Source organism: Ascaphus truei, chromosome 15, assembly GCF_040206685.1.
Source record: "Ascaphus truei isolate aAscTru1 chromosome 15, aAscTru1.hap1, whole genome shotgun sequence".
In the NCBI taxonomy this organism is placed as follows: Eukaryota; Metazoa; Chordata; class Amphibia; order Anura; family Ascaphidae; genus Ascaphus; species Ascaphus truei.
In genome coordinates this window covers 46,666,568-46,685,310 of record NC_134497.1, presented here as the reverse complement: position 1 = coordinate 46,685,310, position 18,743 = coordinate 46,666,568, and the positions used below count along the sequence as shown (strand labels likewise).

Sequence of the window (18,743 nt, the reverse complement as noted above, 5' to 3'; positions counted from 1 at the left end):
TCCGGTGCAGATCCCCTCTTCCGGTTCCACTGCCGGACGCGCCAGTGGGAATAAGAACGGAGGAGGAGACCGTGCAGGAGTGTACCGAGCGGCTGAGGCTGGGCCATTTTATTTGACTTCAAGTGTGAGTGTAGTCCTTGTGTTTGCTTTATTTCATTTTATTTCATTGTGTCTTATTTTATTGTATTTCATTGTGTCATAGATTGTTCTATACATTTTATGGTTCACCACATGTTTGCATTTCATATGCTTATGTCTCCACTGTATACCCATTAAAGACCTTTTTTATTGTTGTTAACCCTTGTTGGCATACACTCCTTTTGGTCATCTGGGAAACGGGGAGAGGAGACACTCACACACTACACCCATTGGGGGATAATTCTGCTGAGACAACCCAGACACCATCCATACAGGACATCACCCTCTGAGGACAAGGACTCACATCAGGCCGTGTGAGTTTTATGTATATTGAGACTCCAGCATATGAGTCTGTAATAAATCCACTACAGTCAGCGTTGAGGGAGAGACACCACACAAGCCCGTGTGAGTCACTGAATCCATAATTTTATGTATTCTTTGATTAGTTAAAGTGGAAAACCAATCATCAACCCCTCCAGCATTATCCTCCTCCTTGCTTCCACCCCCTGCCCCTACCCCCCTCCCCCTTTCCCCCCCCACCCCCCCCCCCTCTTCCCCCATCCCCCACATGTGTATCTAATACACTGAGATTTTAATTCTTTTTTATTCATATCCTTTTATTTTATTTCATTCGGTTCCATCGACATCGGGAGGCCCATGAGGTTTGCGCTGACTATCTTCACACTACAACTAAAATGGACTCCTGCCAGGTAATGCCTCAAAGCCTCAATTTCCCACTTTACCACAAGGCACTCCTTCTCAATCGTCGGCGAGACGCGTTGCTCTAATCACCAGCTGATTTTGACCCACGGAGGCTTCCGTAGCCAGATCGCAGAGCAGCCTTTGCAGCCAAGCAGGACAGTTTTTTTCTCCTGCCTCCCGGACGCGGGACCGGTGCAAACAGCTGCTAATACCCGACCCTGGACTGCGTGAGGAGGCCAGGGGTCCACCCTTTATGTATGTGAGTCTCGTTGTCGATTTTAATTAATAAATGTATTCCTGAAATCACTCCATTGACATCGTGCCTCACTTGTTCCCCTCCCCTCATACCACAATACCGGGGAGAGACCCTGCCTGACGCCCGAGATTGGGGATAGAGTCCCATGCTGATCTCAAGTTTGAGGACAGTCCCCATCGTGCGGCAAGCAGATGTGGATGGGTTAATTCAACCCCAAAGTTACCAACCCTCTGCAACTGCTCATACTGGGCCGTGTGAGTACATATACAGTATATATATATATTATATATATATATATATATATATATATATTCCTAAACCCTATCAATTCTCATCCACTGACGCTGGGAGGGGCTAGAAGCTGGGAGGGGCTAGAACTGCCTAAAACAAGATACCAATTACTGTGTCTGCTTACACATGGCCGTGTAATTACATTAGCATTCCTATCCCACCCCTTACCCCACCTTTGAAACCATTGTTAGTACTTTATTACTGTTTTTATGCTTCTTTAATCCCATGCTCCCCCATTGCTTGTCTGTTCCCATATCTTCGTAAGGGCTCTGGATTAACCCTTTTTTGGGGTCGAAGCAGAAGGGATTTTAAGGTTGGCTCAAAGCATCTGCTAGAGAGCCGTTGTTGATTTGACTGCTACACTGTAAGCACACTTTTGTTTAAAATTTAAGGTAAGCGCCAGGTTGTTTTTTCTAGGCTGTGGCATAAGCCCTATGAGGTCTCAGCACTTTATCCATGAGCCTCTGAAACGTGGCTGGGGCTCCATGCCATCCAAATGGCATTGTCACAAACTGGTATATACCCATTGGAGTGGCAAAAGCTGTTTTGCATTTGGGCTTTTCCTCTAAAGGTATTTGCCAGTATCCTTTTGTTAGATCCAGCGTGGATATATATTCCGCGTTACCAAGGGCGTCAATTAACTCGTCCACCCTTGGCATCGGATATGCGTCAAACTTGGATACCTTGATTGACCTTTCAGAGGTCCACACAAAATCTTACCTTCCCATCGGGTTTAGGGACCATAACTAACGGACTACACCACTCACTGCATGATTCGTCAATCACGCCTAAGTGTAACATTTCTTGTATCTCCTTCTGTACCAGGTCCTTACAGCTTTAATGTACTGATAGGGAATCCCCGCAACTGTCAAAAATGTATGGTAGATGTAGGTGCTCCCTAGGTAAATATTAATAGTAGCAACCAGGGAAAAGAAACCTAGATTGGGCACTCAAAACATCTATTGGGTGATATGTGAATTTAAAACAAACTTTAATAGACCACTTAAAATAATGGGGAGAAAACGAGTATTAAACGCTTAGATCCTAGCATATGGACATGTAATATAAATGTTCTGGATCAACAATATAGATAGCAGAGGCACTCTTCATGAGTGTCTCGCAGTCAAGACAGGTGGGTAGAATGACCCATCTGTAAACTTAACCAGAGTAGTGAAACTCAGCTGTAGTAATAAATAACAGTGCACAGACCCTGATAACACACTAAAGCAAAAGACCACAGAGTGGGATCCTAGCCAGGTCTGCCGGTCTCCCTCTTTAGGCTTCCGCAAGTGCCGCTAAAGAAAGATCCGTCTGGTCCAAGACACTCGCCTGGTCCTCTGCCCCAAGGAAGTTCTCAACGAGTCGGACCGCCAAAGCTAGGGTATCAGCAGCATGGCGTTTTACCCAAGAGCGTGCAGAACGGGTTATTACTTGTAGGAATAGTTCCAACACAACTTGTTCAAGAACAGTTTCCTTAGTGTGTTGCTCAGATTGTATCCAGCGGTTACACAAGTCCAATAACCGCTGGGCTAGGACCCGGGGTCTCATCTTAGAGGTATACTTCAGGTTCCGGAACTGCTGCCGGTAGGTCTCTGGGGTCAGACCTAAGCGATCCAGTATGGTGGCTTTTACTTGTTTGTAATCCATTGCCTGGTCCGCTGGGAGGCCCTGATATGCGGCCTGGGCTTCTCCTATAAGGACTGGTGCAAAAGCGATTGCCCAGCGGTCTGCAGGCCCTGGGCTTCGGCAACCCTTTCAAACGTCAGTAGAAAAGCCTCTGGATCCTCGTTCGGAGCCATTTTCCTCAGGAGGACTGGGGGTTTGTTCGCAAGTTCTCGACTGGCAGAACCCTGGAATTGGGTCAGCAGCCTGGCCATCCGCTTATCCTGTGCTGCCTGCTGCTGGGTTAGGAGCTGGGTTTGCTGCTGCAATAGTCTTTCATCTCTCTCTGCCTGTAGTTGGGCCTGCTCGCACAGAAACTCTTATTTTCATTTTTGTGTGTGTGGCCCTTCAACTACAGGGGCCTCTCAAAATCCCGGCACTTCTGACACCATATGTTGCAGGGTACATGCAACCACACGCGGGTTTTCTTGATAAGGCTTATTTATTGAGCCTTAAAAATTACAGCACACAAAAACAAAACAGCTTCTTGTCAGCATATAACAACAAAATAGCTTGTCAGCATACAAAAACAAAATAGCTTCAGCATACAAAAACAAGACAGCTTCTTTTCAGCATGCAGGACACAGACAGTTCATCAAACGTGTACTTTGAAAACAGACCTTGTAACAGTAATCTTACTTCAGCATATCACTCCGGTCTCCTGACCAGCTAGCTTGCATGTGTGTACAGCCTGGGGGTTTTAAAACACCTTGATGAGGCAGCTGGGCTCAGACTAATTAACTCAGCTGAAAGTTTACATCCTCACTTCTGCACTGCAGACCTACACATAGGTCTGCCAGGCATATGGCTGGTGACGTTTATTTACCCTGTCACAACCTTCAGAACTGAAACTATCGACTTACTATCCATCATAGGATTTGAAAAGATTTCTACCACTTTAATTGGTGTTTTGCAGCTGGTGAGATTTCCTTTTTAAATCTTTAAATATTATGATCCCCTTTAAATGTATGATCCACTATATCTACTCTCCCGGCCCTAATGCTGCACATGCTGTGCTAAAACCTTCATTTTTACAATGTACATCTACAGTTTACTTTCATCCTGAACTTTTTGTGAAATGTCAACTTACCTCTTCCTTCTTGGCCTTTTCTACAACAGTTTGTATAACAGTGACTTTTTTTTAATCTCTTCTAGTACAAAGACAAGCACCAATAATCCACCCATGCCAACACTGCAAGGTTGCTTTTAGCAGTCAGGATTACCTCCTCAAACATCTGAAGTTCAAACACCCAAATGAGAATATGGAAAAGATGAGGACAGAACAATCTTGCAACATTCCAATAAATATGACAGAAAATGCATCTTTCAACCAGTCAAGGCAATTAATAAACAATGTAACTGCTTCTCATCCCAAAATATATATATTAGCAGCTGCCACAGGAAAAGATCTTGGAGAAAGTGGGAAGAGTCTGACTTGGTTATCAGACCAGAACCTAGAGAAGAGAACACAGACTGGGGAGAGACCGCATGTATGTGGGGAATGTAGGAAGGGATTTAGTCGGTTATCATGTCTGTACACACACATGAGGACACACACAGGGTTGAAACCACATGTATGTGGGGAATGTGGGAAGGGATTTAGACGGTTATCCAAGCTGAACATACACAAGAGAACACACACAGGGGAGAGACCACATGTATGTGGGGAATGTGTGAAGGGATTTAGTACCTTATCCAGCCTGATCAGACACAAGAGGATACACACAGGGGAGAACCCGCATGTTTGTGGGGAATGTGGGAAGAGATTTAGTCATGTATCCGGCCTGAAAACACACATGAGGACACACACAGGGGAGAAACCGCATGTATGTGGGGAATGTGGGAAGGGATTTTGTGTTTTATCCCACCTGAACAGACACAAGATGACACACACAGGGGAGAAACCGCATGTATGTGGCGAATGTGGGAAGCGATTTAGTCAGTTATCCAGCCTGAACACACACAAGAGGATACACACAGGGGAAAGACCGCATGTATGTGGGGAATGTGGGACGGAATTTAGTGTGTTATCCAACCTGAACACACACATGAGGATACACACAGGGGATAGACCACATGTATGTGGGGAATGTGGGAAGGGATTTAGAGGGTTATCCAACCTAAACATACACATGAGGATACACACAGGGGAAAGACCACATGTATGTGGGGAATGTGGGAAGGGATTTAGAGGGTTATCCGACCTAAACATACACAAGAGAACACACACAGGGGAGAGACCACATGCATGTGGGGAATGTGGGAAGGGATTTAGTCGGTTATCCCATCTGAACACACACATGAGGACACACACAGGGGAGAGACCGCATGTATGTGGGGAATGTGGGAAGGGATTTAGTTGGTTATACAGCCTGATCATACACCAGAGAACACACACAGGGGAGAGACCGCATGTATGTGGAGAATGTGGGAAGCGATTTAGTTACTTAACCAGTCTGAAACAACACATGAGGACTCACACAGGGGAAAGACCGCATGTATGTGGGGAATGTGGGAAGGGATTTAGTCAGTCATCCAGCCTGAACACACACATGAGGACACACACAGGGGAGAGACCGCATGTATGTGGGGAATGTGGGAAGGGATGTAGTGACTTATCCAGTCTGAACATACACCAGAGAACACACACAGGGGAGAGACCGCATGTATGTGGGGAATGTGGAAAGGGATTTGGTGACTTATGCAACCTGAACATACACAAGAGGACACACACAGGGGAGAGACCACATGTATGTGGGGAATGTGGGAAGGGATTTAGTTACTTATCTAGTCTGAAACAACACATGAGGACTCACACAGGGGAGAGACCGCATGTATGTGGGGAATGTGGGAAGGGATTTAGTCAGTCATCCAGCCTGAACACACACATGAGGACACACACAGGGGAGAGACCGCATGTATGTGGGGAATGTGGGAAGGGATGTAGTGACTTATCCAGTCTGAACATACACCAGAGAACACACACAGGGGAGAGACCGCATGTATGTGGGGAATGTGGAAAGGGATTTGGTGACTTATGGAGCCTGATCATACACAAGAGGACACACACAGGGGAGAGACCACATGTATGTGGGGAATGTGGGAAGGGATTTAGTCAGTTATCCCACCTGAACACACACAAGAGGACACACACAGGGGAGAGACCACATGTATGTGGGGAATGTGGGAAGGGATTTAGTCATTTATCCCACCTGGACACACACAAGAGGACACACACAGGTGAGAGACCGTATGTATGTGGGGAATGTGGAAAGGGATTTAGTGATTTATCGCACCTGAACAGACACAAGAGGACACACACAAGGGAGAAACCGCATGTATGTGGGGATTGTGGGAAGGGATTTTGTCAGTTATCCCATTTGAACACACACAAGAGGACACATACAGGGGAGAGACCTATCTCTAAAGCCAGGCATGTTTAGGGATAACCAGCTACTAAGACGCTCACATATAAGTGCACACGTTTATCTGTGTTACGCTAAATCACAATGAAATGTGACTTTAGTTTATGGTGCATAAAACGAGCATTTTAAAAGGATTTCAAAAAGTTATAACTTTTTAAATGCATGTTATTTGTATCATTCTTATAGTAGTTTTATTTTTATTTTTTAAATTATGTTCTTAATAATGTTTATATTTCCATGCTGTTGGTTCTAATAAAATGTGCGTTCCCCATTATGCTGAAGCTGTCTGTAGGCAACAACAAGGAAAGTGCAAAAATGGAGCACTACACAATGTGCACAATGGAGCGTGGTGAATAGAAAGATGTGTGTCCTATAAGTAGTCAAATGTATTGGATCATGGAGCAAAGGCTAAGAACCCAAACCAACATGTTTCAAGCCCAAAGGCTCATTATCAAGGTAAAAAAGAGACCGTACTTACAGGAGTGTATTTGTACCCTCTAGACACACTGATGCCTACCCCATGCTGACCGGGCGATCCTCCTACTGACGCATGGCGCATGATGTCAGAGCGTGTACATTTGAACAACAAAACTTTATTAACGCAAACACTTTGGTAATACACACACAAAAGCATATACATACTGTCACAGGGTGAATGAACGTCACCAGCTCTATGCCTGTCAGACGTATGTGTAGGTATTCAGTGCAGCAGTGACGAGTTTAATTTTCAGCTGGGAAGCTCCTGACAATTAGTTTGGTCCCAGCTGCATAATCAAGGTGTTTTAAAAACCCCAAACTGTACACACAGAGAGGCTGGCTGGTCAAAAGATAGGACTGAAATGCTGAAGTAGATTACTGCTATAAGGTCTGTCTTCCAAATGCATGTTTTGATGAACTGTCTGGGTTTTTGTATGCTGAAAATAAGCTGTTTTTTTGTATGCTGAAAATAAGCTATTTTGGTTTTTTTTGTATGCTGAAAGAAGCAGTTTTGTTTTTGTGTGCTGTATTTTTAAGGCTCAATAAATAAGCCGTATCCAAAAAAAAACGCGTGTGGTTGCATGTACACTTCAACACATACACCTAAACGTCCACATAGGAAAAGAACGTTCATTACCAGAGATAAACTATGTTATAGTATATAATTCCTAAAACCAATAACCATATATTATGTGCATATCTCCCAGTGTCAAAGGCTGAACAAGTCCCAACCCTATGACACTTGTATCCACATGCAAAGCAAACTGTAGAAGATGATTGCAAGTGTGATATAGATTCACCATGGGCCCCTATTGGTACCTGCGCCTCCCGCTCAGTTGCCAGAGGCTCCCGGTATAGGGCGCCACCATCTTGGGGGATGTCGTGCATGCACAGTGTTAGCGCGCAAAGCAGCGGCCCATAGGAAAGACTATACAGGGACTACATGTCCCATGAGCCTCAGTGACCAGGGTCACGTGTCGCATCCTAGCCAATAGGGCTCTGGGTCTCCCCTGCTTGTGATTTGCTACTTTTCGCTCACTGTGAGTACCAATTCAGTCGGAGCTGGGACAAGGACAGGGTTAGAGGTATGTGCAGGTGTCTGTAGCATCTGCACTACGCCAGAGCCCCCAGCTAGGCCCCGACATAGTTTGTGGCTGCTATAGGGACTTGCCCCTCAGATAGGGACACTGCCCTGCCTAGCAACATGTGTCAGGGACACGGAGACACCGCACGGTGACTGCGGCCTGTGGTCCAGGACCGGACCACCCTCTATTGAAAGAGACATTGTATGGTGGTACACTCCACAAGGGACCCACCCAAAGTAGAGGTGGAGGACCATCTTGAATCCGAGGATCCCATTGTGAGGATCCGGGGTTCACGACGGCCGCGGCGTGACCTCCCCTCACCTCAATTCCCGGCCGCTACTACGGGGCGCCACCTTCACCGGCCCAGTCCAGTTGCTATGGTTGGGGGACTCCGTCTTCGTCCCTGGCGGGCGGTTGCTGAGCCGCAAGCGGCTCGAGCTATGGCGGCTGCCTCTGTACACTGGCGCGTGCCCTCTCCCGTTACAGAGCGCGCGTCAGATCCCTTTAATTTATTCACTGCTCCTGCAGTGAGGCCCCACCCCCAACACTCTCAAAAAAATCTTTCAGGCACAAAGACTGCTCACCTGTATTCCTCTTTAAGCAACCTATCCAGGACAGCTCCATGCACTCCTCCAGGTCTGCCCCCTCTTCCTATTCGCCAGCCTCACTATAATATGCCTGTCCTGCCATTTCCACATCGTTCGACATAGTCTCCACTTGCGGATGTCTACTCTGGCACTTTCTCTCTTTATTTATGCAGGACACGACTTGGCTTGGCGGACGTCAACCTCTGGCTCTCGATCCCTGCTTGGACACCGACCTTCCGGAATTCTCCAATCCCTGACCTTGGCTAATGGCAACGACTACAGAACTTCTTTACCGGTACCGGCAAGTATTGCTAAAGCTAACACCACCTGGCCTGGCAACGCCTAAAACACTACACTCCGGACACGCTCCTTTTGCTGCGGGTGCGTGTTCATATACGTCCTCACCTCAGTATAAGGGACGGGTCTGGTCTGCGTGCAGCACCGGCGTAACACACATTTACAGCATCTTTGCGCCCGGGTGGGGACACACCCGGCAGGTACCCAACTCTACAAGTGCTCCATCAAACACTGTAGTGGGCAGCGCTGTAACACACATTGGGTGGGGCATAGACTTTGTGGATACCAGGTTTGTTGGGTGCCCAAGAGCCCCTAGGTACTGTATGGCTCCAGTGGGAAGGTACGGCTGTGCGTGGCCTGGTGGGTAAGCCATATATTCTATTCCTCTGCACATAGTAAAACTGTTCCGTTGTACCACGTGTGTATTTCTTATGTGTCCTGTAACGGGGTCATTCTATGCAATAGAATTCCGTACAGGTGGTGGCGCCACCGAGCATCAATCAGGTGCACCCCAGATTCCCAGCAGCGGTGGCTCAGATCACCTGGGCACCAGCAGGTATTGCACCGCATTCACACACCGTAGCCACACATTTCTCAGTGGGTGGGGGAAAGTGCGCTACACAAGAAAAAGGAGAAACTTTAAAAAACAATATATTTACTTTAATATTAACTAATATTATAGGCTAAAGCTGTTAAATTCTGGGCATTATTGAAATCCCTGCTCTCTGATTGGTTAAAATTCCAGGCATTATCCAATCAGCAATGGCCTGGAATTTTTAGCACCCTGCCAAGTTTTTCAGCTTTCAGTTCTCATTCACAAAGAGAGCAGCTCTCAGACAGGGGAGATGATTGGACAGGAGACACCAGCCAGGCACTGACTCCTCCCCCACCCTGCCTGCAGCCAGGCACTGACTCCTCCCCCACCCTGCCTGCAGCCAGGCACTGCCTCCTCCCCCTGCCTGCAGCCAGGCACTGCCTCCTCCCCCTGCCTGCAGCCATGCACTGACTCCTCCCCCTGCCTGCAGCCATGCACTGACTCCTCCCCCACTCTGCCTGCAGCCAGGCACTGACTCCCCCACTCACTGTCTGCAGCCAGGCACTGACTCCTCCCCCACCGTGCCTGCAGCCAGGCACTGACTCCGCAAAGTGTTTTATTGGTGTGTGTCTTCTGTTGGTGTGTGTTTTGTGGGTGTAGAGGGGGCAGCAGAGTCTGTTGTGTGTGTGTGTTTTCTGGGTGCAGAGGGGGGTCTGCAGTGTGTGCCTTAAGTGTGTGTTTTGTGGGTGGAGATGAGGTGCAGAGTGTTTTGTTGGTGTGCGTGTGTCTGCAGTGTGTGGGTTTAAAGGGGGGCTGCAATGGGTGTATGTAAGGAATCCGGTCCTGGCTTTGATTATAGCCTTGCAGACCTCTGCAGTTGCAAAAGCTTCCTCTGGCAATCAATGGAACATGTTCTGCCTCTCATTGCAGCTTCTGCCCTGTGCTCCATCATTGGAGGAATGCTCACACACCCTCCCCCTGTGATTGGATCTCCGCCCTTTATATGTTGGGCTTTATCTCTGAATCAGGGCCGAGCATAATCCTTCTCTGGACGTTACTTTCTGCCACAAGCCGCCTGGCTTGTCTCCTTGTCTACTAACCTCTCTAGTTCTCTTCTCTAGTTCCTGAGTATCCACGTAGAGGCCTATGTTTCCTGAGTATTCTGAGGCCTGCTACTACTCTCCACGTAGAGACCTGTGTTTCCTGAGTATCCTGAGGCCTAATACTACTTTCCACGTAGAGGCCTGTTCCTGACTCCTGTGCTGAAGCGTTGTTTAGCCAGCACTGTTTCCTGGTACAGCTGTGTGTGAGTGTGTGTGAGTGTGTGTTTTGTGAGTGTAGAGAGTGGAGGAGGGCTGTAGTGTGTTTTGTGGGTATAGAGGAGGGGGGCTGCATAGTGTGTATGGGGACTGCTGTGTGTTTGTGTTTATACAGTAGAGGGGGGTTGCAGAGTGCATTTGTGTGTAAATAGGGGGGCTGCACTGCGTGTGTGTGTGTGTGTGTGTGTATATATAGAGGGAGCTATGTATATGTACAATTTCCTTTTAATAAACTTGCAGTAAAAGCAAAAGAATGTATACAATCATGCTGATAAATCAATTTGACTACAAAACTGTATCTTTTCTATGAAAAATTAAAACATTTTTTTTTTAAATAAGCCTACATTTAGCCTATAATTGTACAGCTGAACTCCATTATAACACGGTCCTCAGGGTCCACCCGATACATCCACAGTTATAACCAGGATCGCGTTTTTAAAAAAGGGCTGCCACGATCAGGGACTCCGCGTCTGCCGGAGGGGGAGAGCAGGGATAACTCTCCCAGCTCTCCCTGAAGCCGGCATCGCAGCGGCAGCTCCACAGCACTTACCCGTGCAGTGCAGGAGACTATGTGCGGTGCAGGAGAGCTGGTAAGTCTGTGAGGGGGGGGAGGATCTCACGCAGTCTGGGCTGGGATGTCAGCTGTCTGTGTGTGTCCCGGCCTGGTACCAGGTCTCTTCTCAGCTCCCCCCAGCAGAGGTACAGAGAGAGGGGAGGAAATGTGTGTGTGTATGTATGTGCGTGTGTGGTGATGTGCAGGGGGGAGGTGATGTGCAGCCAGCGGGAAGTGATGTGCAGGGGGGAGGTGATGTTCAGGCAGGGGGATGTGATGTGCAGCCAGCGGGAAGTGATGTGCAGAAAGGGGTGATGTCATGAGCAGGGGGGGATGGGATGTGATGTGCAGGAGGGGTGATGTGCAGGCTGGGGGGGTGATGTGCAGTCACATCTTCTTCGCCTCAGGTCTTCAACTCTTCCAGCCAGGGCATTATTGCCCTGTTCTTCGGGGATTATTACTTATAGTTTACCATGAAGGCAGACAGACCTCGCACCGTTACCCTGAGGAATCTGCATCTTTCTTGTCGGCGTTAAATCTGGCCTCCAGGGATGGATCGGGTAAGCAGCAAAGATCTCAGGATGACAACACAGATGACAAACGATCGGCCGAGGGGGCGATATCCTGGAGAGGAAAGAGCCAAGACTGGCTATGTCCTTGAGGGGGTCCGGCTGAGTTCCCCTGTTGTTCATCAACATTTTGGAAGACCCAGTAAGTTTGTGGCCATCTCCCACACCAACGATTCTGCGACCCAGAGAAGTCTATTCCGGATATGTAGCTATGTTTGTTTTCCCTCTGCTTTTCCCCCTGTTTCCCTGTATATTCCTTATAATCTATTGCAGGGACTGTTTTATATGCAATTTGAAGTCTACTGCTCATTCCCTGGGTGCCGGTTTATTACAGCGGATCGGTGGATGAAACCGGTGAACGAGCGGATTGAGAGCCGCGGCGGTGGGTGAGGGGGCCTTAGCCCAAAGACTTAGAAGGGCTGGTTTCCTGTTTATAGACACAAATGACATTAAACCTCATTGAAAGCCAAGAGCAATTTCTGCTCGAAATTTAATGTTAACAGACATTGAACATTTACAGATAAAATAGAAAATCTGTTTTATATTTCTATCCGGGACACCAACCGCTATAAGTGCATTTTAATACGAAACGTTTTATTTGTTTATCGTTTCCACGGTTGTTAGGAATTGATGTGTCTACTAAGTTCTTTTATATTCTAAGCAGGCTACAGTGAGGGTGCGGTCAGAGGAGTGAGAGCAGACGGAGGCGGGATGGGTGGGAGCTCTGCATGCCCGACTTCAGTCACCCCCAGTAGGGCCATATGCCCGCAAGGACAAGCCACGTAGGGTCTGGCCACAAATTTGGGATGAGTGGCTGGTTACACTCATCTTACTTTATAGTTTAATTTGTATTCTTTTTGTCTTTCCCCAAGTTCCCGGAGGGGGAAAGTTCCTTATCCTTTTTTTTATTTTTTATTCCCATCTGTTCACAACAAGCATTAAAGTTTTTCGCTCACAACTTTCACATGAGAGAGAGATGACATTGGAAATGACTAGTCAAGCGCTATTGAAGTTAATATTCCTGAATGGTAACGGTCTTAACAGTAATGGTTAGCATAGATTAGCCCTAAAAGAATTTAGAAATCTGAAAGCAGGTACTTTTTTGCATGAGACGCATTTTGACACCCAGGAGCCCCAAACCCTTTCAGCAGGACATACCCTATAGCATTTTATTCTTCTTTTACTAGCAAAAAAAGAAGGGTTGCAATACTGTTTAAACAGGATATTCCGTTCCAGGCATTGGAGGTTAAGGGAGATCAAAGGGGGTGGGTCCCTCGTGGTTCATGGGCTTCTCTCAGGCCAACATATTATGCTAGTGAATATCTATGCTCCCAACGAGAGACACATTTATTTTTTAAGGGAAACACTGGAATCTATGGGAGATAGCCGAGATCAGCTGCTGATCTTGGGAGGTGACTTTAATATGGTAGCGGATCCGGATATGGACAAGTCCACCCACTCAGAGCAATCACACTCTGCTATGACATATAGTGTAGCAAAGAAATTTAGACGGTTACTTAAATAATATGGTTTGTGGGATGTTTGACGAAGCTCACATAAAGGACAGAGGGATTATTCTTTTTATTTGCCCCCACATGATTCGAATTGATAATATATTTGTATCCCCAAATATCTTGGAAGCATTAGTCCAGAGGTGAGCAACCTATTTTTCAATGTAGCCACAGGTGTGGCGAATGAGAAGCGAAAATCGCCACACCATGCTTTTCGTTTAATTGCGTCACAACAAATTTTAGCTCCCATAAAAAATAACAGTTCAAGGTCGGGTCTAGACTGCAACTGAAGGCACAGGGGAGTATTGCATGGCTGTGTTGCGTCAGTGACTCATTCAGAAAGCGGAAAACCAGCACACGCCGTGAGGGATAAGTTTATTTTATTGTGGTAGCTGGCAAACTTAAATTCGTCACACTTTCATGGCCAATTTGCCACCTGTGGCGATTGGCGACAGGGTTGCCCACCTCGGCATTAGTCCATTCAGATATAGGGCTTATCACGTGGTCAGACCACGCCTGGTGGCGATTTTATTAGATCCTCCATTTGCCAGGACTCAATCATTCCATTGGACTGGAGGATGAACGACTCATTACTGAACTACCCAGAGATTAGTACACAAATTGGAGACTCGCTGAAAAATGATTTTCAGATTAACAATGGTTCTGTAGAATCAGCAATACTATGGGAGGCACATAAGGCCACGGTCAAAGGACAGCTCATCTCAATAGCATCACACAGAGAATTAAAGTAGAAAAACAAAAAAATGTAATGGAAAAAATCGTAATGTTAGAACATTCAAATAATTAAAAAGTGTGTGCCGAGCATGCGCATTGTAAGTGAAACTTCTTTGTCTTAAGTCACACGCATTGTATTTGTAATGGTGATGTTTTGTATTAAAAATCAAAACACAATCTCAGTGACAAAACACAAAGATGTGTGACTTATGTAGCCCCGGACCCCTCGGTACCTCCGCTGCCGGGGGCGATGGCGAGTGCTGCCAGAGCCAAGCGGCAGGCCCTCCATCATTTCTGGAGGGTGGGGGCCGAGCAGGGAGCGCTCTGGTGCTCCGGAGGCTCCGCGGCGGCCCGACAGCACAGGGCGCCGCCATGTTTGTTCCTCACGCATGCGCGTTGTAGAGATGCGGCACGAGGCCCCCTGTTTGTTCACGCATGCACAGTACATGCGCGCTAAAGGGAAGCCAATAGAAATTAGGTTATAGCTGGACTACAAGTCCCATGAGCCTCAGGAGCATGCCACATGATGCCAGGGAGCCAATAGGCGTGCAGGGATCTTGGCAAGCTGATATTGATACATTTCCCCTGCTGAGGCCACAATAGTCAGGACCAGGAAGAGCTAGGGGTAGGAGGTGAGTGCTGGGGTCTGTGACCCACTGCATTAGGCCAGCAGCCCCCTAGGCCCTAGGTTAGGGATCCTGCCCCCTTAGTGATAGATATATATATGTATTGTCAGTGAGGGATACAGCGGATGCTGTGCTTCCCGCGGAGAAGAGGCTTGGGATCAGGCCTTCTCTACAGAGAGAGAGCTGGACTATCTTCAGGGTGGAATTGCCACTGACGGATCACCACGCTGGTGAAAACAGGAGGTCGGCGGATCCTTTTTGAAGAGCTTTAAGGGCCCACATGCACTGGGCAGGTATCGTATTGTACGTGCAACAACATACCGGTTCATCAGGCACTGATCACGCCTAATACAGTGGGGGTTACACTTGCGACAGAGTGGCCAGGGGCCAAAGATATTACTGTTGACACGGTGTGGGGGTACACGGTGGTGGGGAAGGATTATTCTTTCTGCGAGAGAGAATTGTTCATGACCTATATAGAGTGATAAGTATATGCATGTGTATTGTGTTATGTTCTATTCTGCATATAGTAAATTGTTATACTTATTCTCCGGTGTATGTGGTTACTATATGTGGGTCCTGTGTAGGGAACATTCTACACTCCTAGAATCCTACACAGGTGGAGGCGCTGTAAGTAAGATCGTTCCAGAGGATTCACCCCAGGCTCTCCCTGGCGGAGGCTCAGGCCTCCTGTTAGCCTAACAGGTAAAAGCACCCGCACCTGGTAACATACATATAGGTTCCCCCTCACATGCACCCTATCTGCGATTGGGGATTGAGGGAATACCCGTTACACTTAGAACGCACTTGCTCAGAACTAATATATTTAAACTAACTGAATTCCGCTAGTGCGTGACTCTGCGTGTGTGTGTGTGTGTGTCTCTGCATGTGTATGTGTGGCTCTGCATTTGTATGTGTATGACTCTATGTGTATGTGTGCGAGACTGCATGTATGCGTGTGAGACTGTGTATGTGTAATGCTCGGCTTGCCCACAAACCAGACGAGACCCCGGGACTGAGGTGGAAAGGACAAATATCACACACCTAACAGTAAACAGGGGCGCGGCCAGAGTGTGGAAGTAGCGTAGCTGGTCCGAGGAACAAAAATAGAAGTAGTTCGGTACTTGCCAAATCCGATGTGGAAGGGTTGAGTCCGTAAGCCAATGGTCCAGGAGTAGAGAAGGGTGCGTGGTAGAGTGTCCGTAAGCCTGGGTCGAGGAGAGGAGAGAGCTGCGTCGTTGAGGGTCCGTTTGCCGAGTCCAAGGGGTATATAAGACAGCATGGTAGAGTGTCCAATAGCCAAATCCGAGGGGTCCAGAAAGCAGCCTGGTCAAAGTCCAAAGCCAAGGTCGAGATCCAGGGAGGTCAGCAGAGATTCCAGGGACTGAAACAACAAGAGAGCCAAGCAGAAGCAGACAGCACCAAGGTACAGTAGCTATGCAGAACACTGAGAGAATGGGGAGACCAGACTAAATAGTGGGCTGGGACCTATCGGGGGAAAGGGAGGAACAGAGGTGCGGTCCAGGGGTTAACCCTGATAGGAGAGAGAAGCCTGGGGGTGGACCCAATCGAGCTGGGGCTGGAGAGCACGCCAGTGCACATGCCTGTAAAGAGGAGGCGGGACCAGGCTCGGGACGCCAGACAAGAGAGGCTTGGGTCCGCGCGCGCCTTTAAGTATGACGCGCGCGACCCGGAAGAGAGCAGCTGCGGGGGTGATGCCGACGGCAGAGGAACGCCGACGGGGATTCAGGGCAGCGGAAGAGCAAGGTAAGGGGGTGCCGGGAGCGGGAGTCCCCGCAGCGCGGGACCTTACAGTACCCCCCCCCTTGAGGGTCGGACTCTGGACGATCCATCCAAGGTCTGTGGGGAAATTTTTGGTGGAATCGTTTTAGTAGGGACGGAGCGTGGAGATCCGTGTGCGAGACCCAAGAACGATCCTGAGGTCCGTATCCATTCCAGTGGACCAAAAACTGGAGCTTGCCCCTGGAGATGCGAGAGTCAATGATGGACTGAAATTTCGAATTCCTGTTGTCCTGGTACAATGGCGGGAGGAGGTCGAAGTGAAGGATGAGCAAATCGTGTGCCTTGGATGAAAGGTTTTAAGAGCGAAACATGGAAGACGGGTGAAATCTTGATGGAGGGGGGAAAATGAAGTTGATAGGCCACAGGGTTAATTTGTCTCAGGATGGAGAAGGGACCCAGGAACCTGGGAGACAATATAGGGGTTGTGGCCTTCAGTTTGATATTTTTAGAAGAGAGCCAGACCTTCTCTCCGGGTACAAACTTATGAGCCTCCCGATCTGCCTGTCTCTTCTGTCTTAGGACAGATTCCTGTAAAGCTGTTTGAATCCTCCATGACTCCTGTAACTTAGTCACCCTAACATCTGCTGCAGGCACTCCAGACATGGATGAATGCATAGGTAGGCGGGTAGGATGAAATCCATAGTTTACAAAAAGCGGTGATTCTTGAGTGGACTCATTCTTGAGAGAGAGAATAGCAAATTCAGCCCAAGGAAGTAATTCTACCCAATTATCCTGAGAGTCGGAAGAAAAACAACGCAAATACTGTTCGAGGGAGCCACATTCTTCTCGTGTTACCTGTTTGTGTATTGTACTGTCAGAATGTACTTTTCTTTTTATTTCATGCGGTCAGTCTGCCTATTAGTTTGGGGGTGATAGCCTGAGGAAAAAAGGAGAGTAATGCCCAGTCTCTGGGAAAACGCACGCCAGAACTTCTAAACAAATTGAGTACCATGGTCCAAGACAATGGACAGCGGAACGCCATGAATACGGAAAATATCTTTTACAAAGATATCAGCCAGAGTACTCGAATTGGGTAAACACTTGAGGGGAACAAAATGAGCTTGCTTGGAGAATCTGTCGATGACCAATAGGATAGTAGTCATACCGTTAGAAGGGGGAAGATCCACGATGACGTCCATGGCAATGTTACTCCAAGGACGGTCCGGGACCGGGAGAGGTTGGAGTAGACCAGAAGGCTTTGGACGGACTGATTTATTTTGGGCGCAGACTGGGCAAGAGGAGGTGAAACTTCGAATGTCCTTTACCATATTGGGCCACCAAAAAGTTCACCGGATCAGATCCGTAGTTTTCTTAAAGCCGGGATGGCCGGCAGATCTGGAGGAATGACCCCATTCGAGAATTTTAAGATGGAAATGTGGGGGTGCATAAAGACGTCCATCAGGAACCTCTAGTCCTTCGGGGACTTGTGATTGAGACTCCAAAATTGTATCCAAAATGTCAAAGGAAGCGGCAGAGATAAACAATCGGGGGGGGAAGGATACTCTCCGGGACGTCCTGCAACTTCTCCTCAGTGTTGAACTGACGAGACAATTACAGCTTTGATATCCTTTGTCCCAGGAATATAAGAGATGATGAAGTTAAACCTTGAGAAGAACAACGCCCAACGGGCCTGACGGGAACCAAGGCGACGGGCACCCTCAATGTAAGAAAGATTTTTGTGGTCCGTGAGGATCAGAATGCGTTCCTTGGTTCCTTCTAGAAGATGTCTCCATTCTTGTAATGCCATCTTGATGGCCAACAACTCCCTATTCCCCACGTCGTAATTTCTTTCTGCTGAAGAGAATTTCTTGGAAAAAAACCCTGCAGGGGTGGAGTTTATCTTCGGGGGTGGTTCTTTGCGAGAGAACCGCACTGGCTCCCACGTCAGACGCATCGACTTCTAGGATAAAGGGGAGGGTTGGGACAGGATGTCGTAAAATGGGGGCAGAGACAAAGGTTCTTTTGAGAGACTCAAAAGAACGACAAGCCTCTGACGGCCAAGAGGAAGGATCGGCCCCTTTTTTGGTAAGGGCCGTAATGGGTGCTACCAAAGTAGTAAAACCAGCAATGAATTTCCTATAATTGTTTGCGAAGCCAAGGAAACGTTGAATCGCCTTCAAAGAGTTGGGTTGTGGCCATTCGAGTATAGATTTGAGCTTCTCCGGATCCATG

At 47.8% G+C, this 18,743-nt stretch overlaps 2 protein-coding genes across 6 annotated transcripts in view; both read left to right on the top strand.

Annotated features, from left to right (window-relative positions):
* Positions 1–6,758, top strand: part of LOC142466913 (uncharacterized) — a 276,622-nt gene extending 269,864 nt beyond the window's left edge. For all 4 annotated transcript variants that reach the window (XM_075572525.1, XM_075572527.1, XM_075572526.1 and 1 more), the window contains one exon: positions 4,205–6,758. In XM_075572525.1, the coding sequence (XP_075428640.1) occupies positions 4,312–6,492 (2,181 nt within the window). In that variant the 5' untranslated portion in view covers positions 4,205–4,311 and the 3' untranslated portion in view covers positions 6,493–6,758. The remainder of the gene's footprint in view (positions 1–4,204) is intronic.
* LOC142466914 (uncharacterized) overlaps positions 1–18,743 on the top strand; it is a 608,435-nt gene that overhangs the window by 484,479 nt on the left and 105,213 nt on the right. Inside the window, exon 1 of one of the 2 annotated variants that reach the window (XM_075572531.1) lies at positions 6,798–6,930. The exons of the other annotated variant lie outside the window; for it this stretch is intronic. The gene's annotated coding sequence lies outside the window, so the exon portion shown is untranslated. Of the gene's footprint in view, positions 1–6,797; positions 6,931–18,743 lie in introns of those variants that run through there. 2 annotated transcript variants of the gene reach the window in all.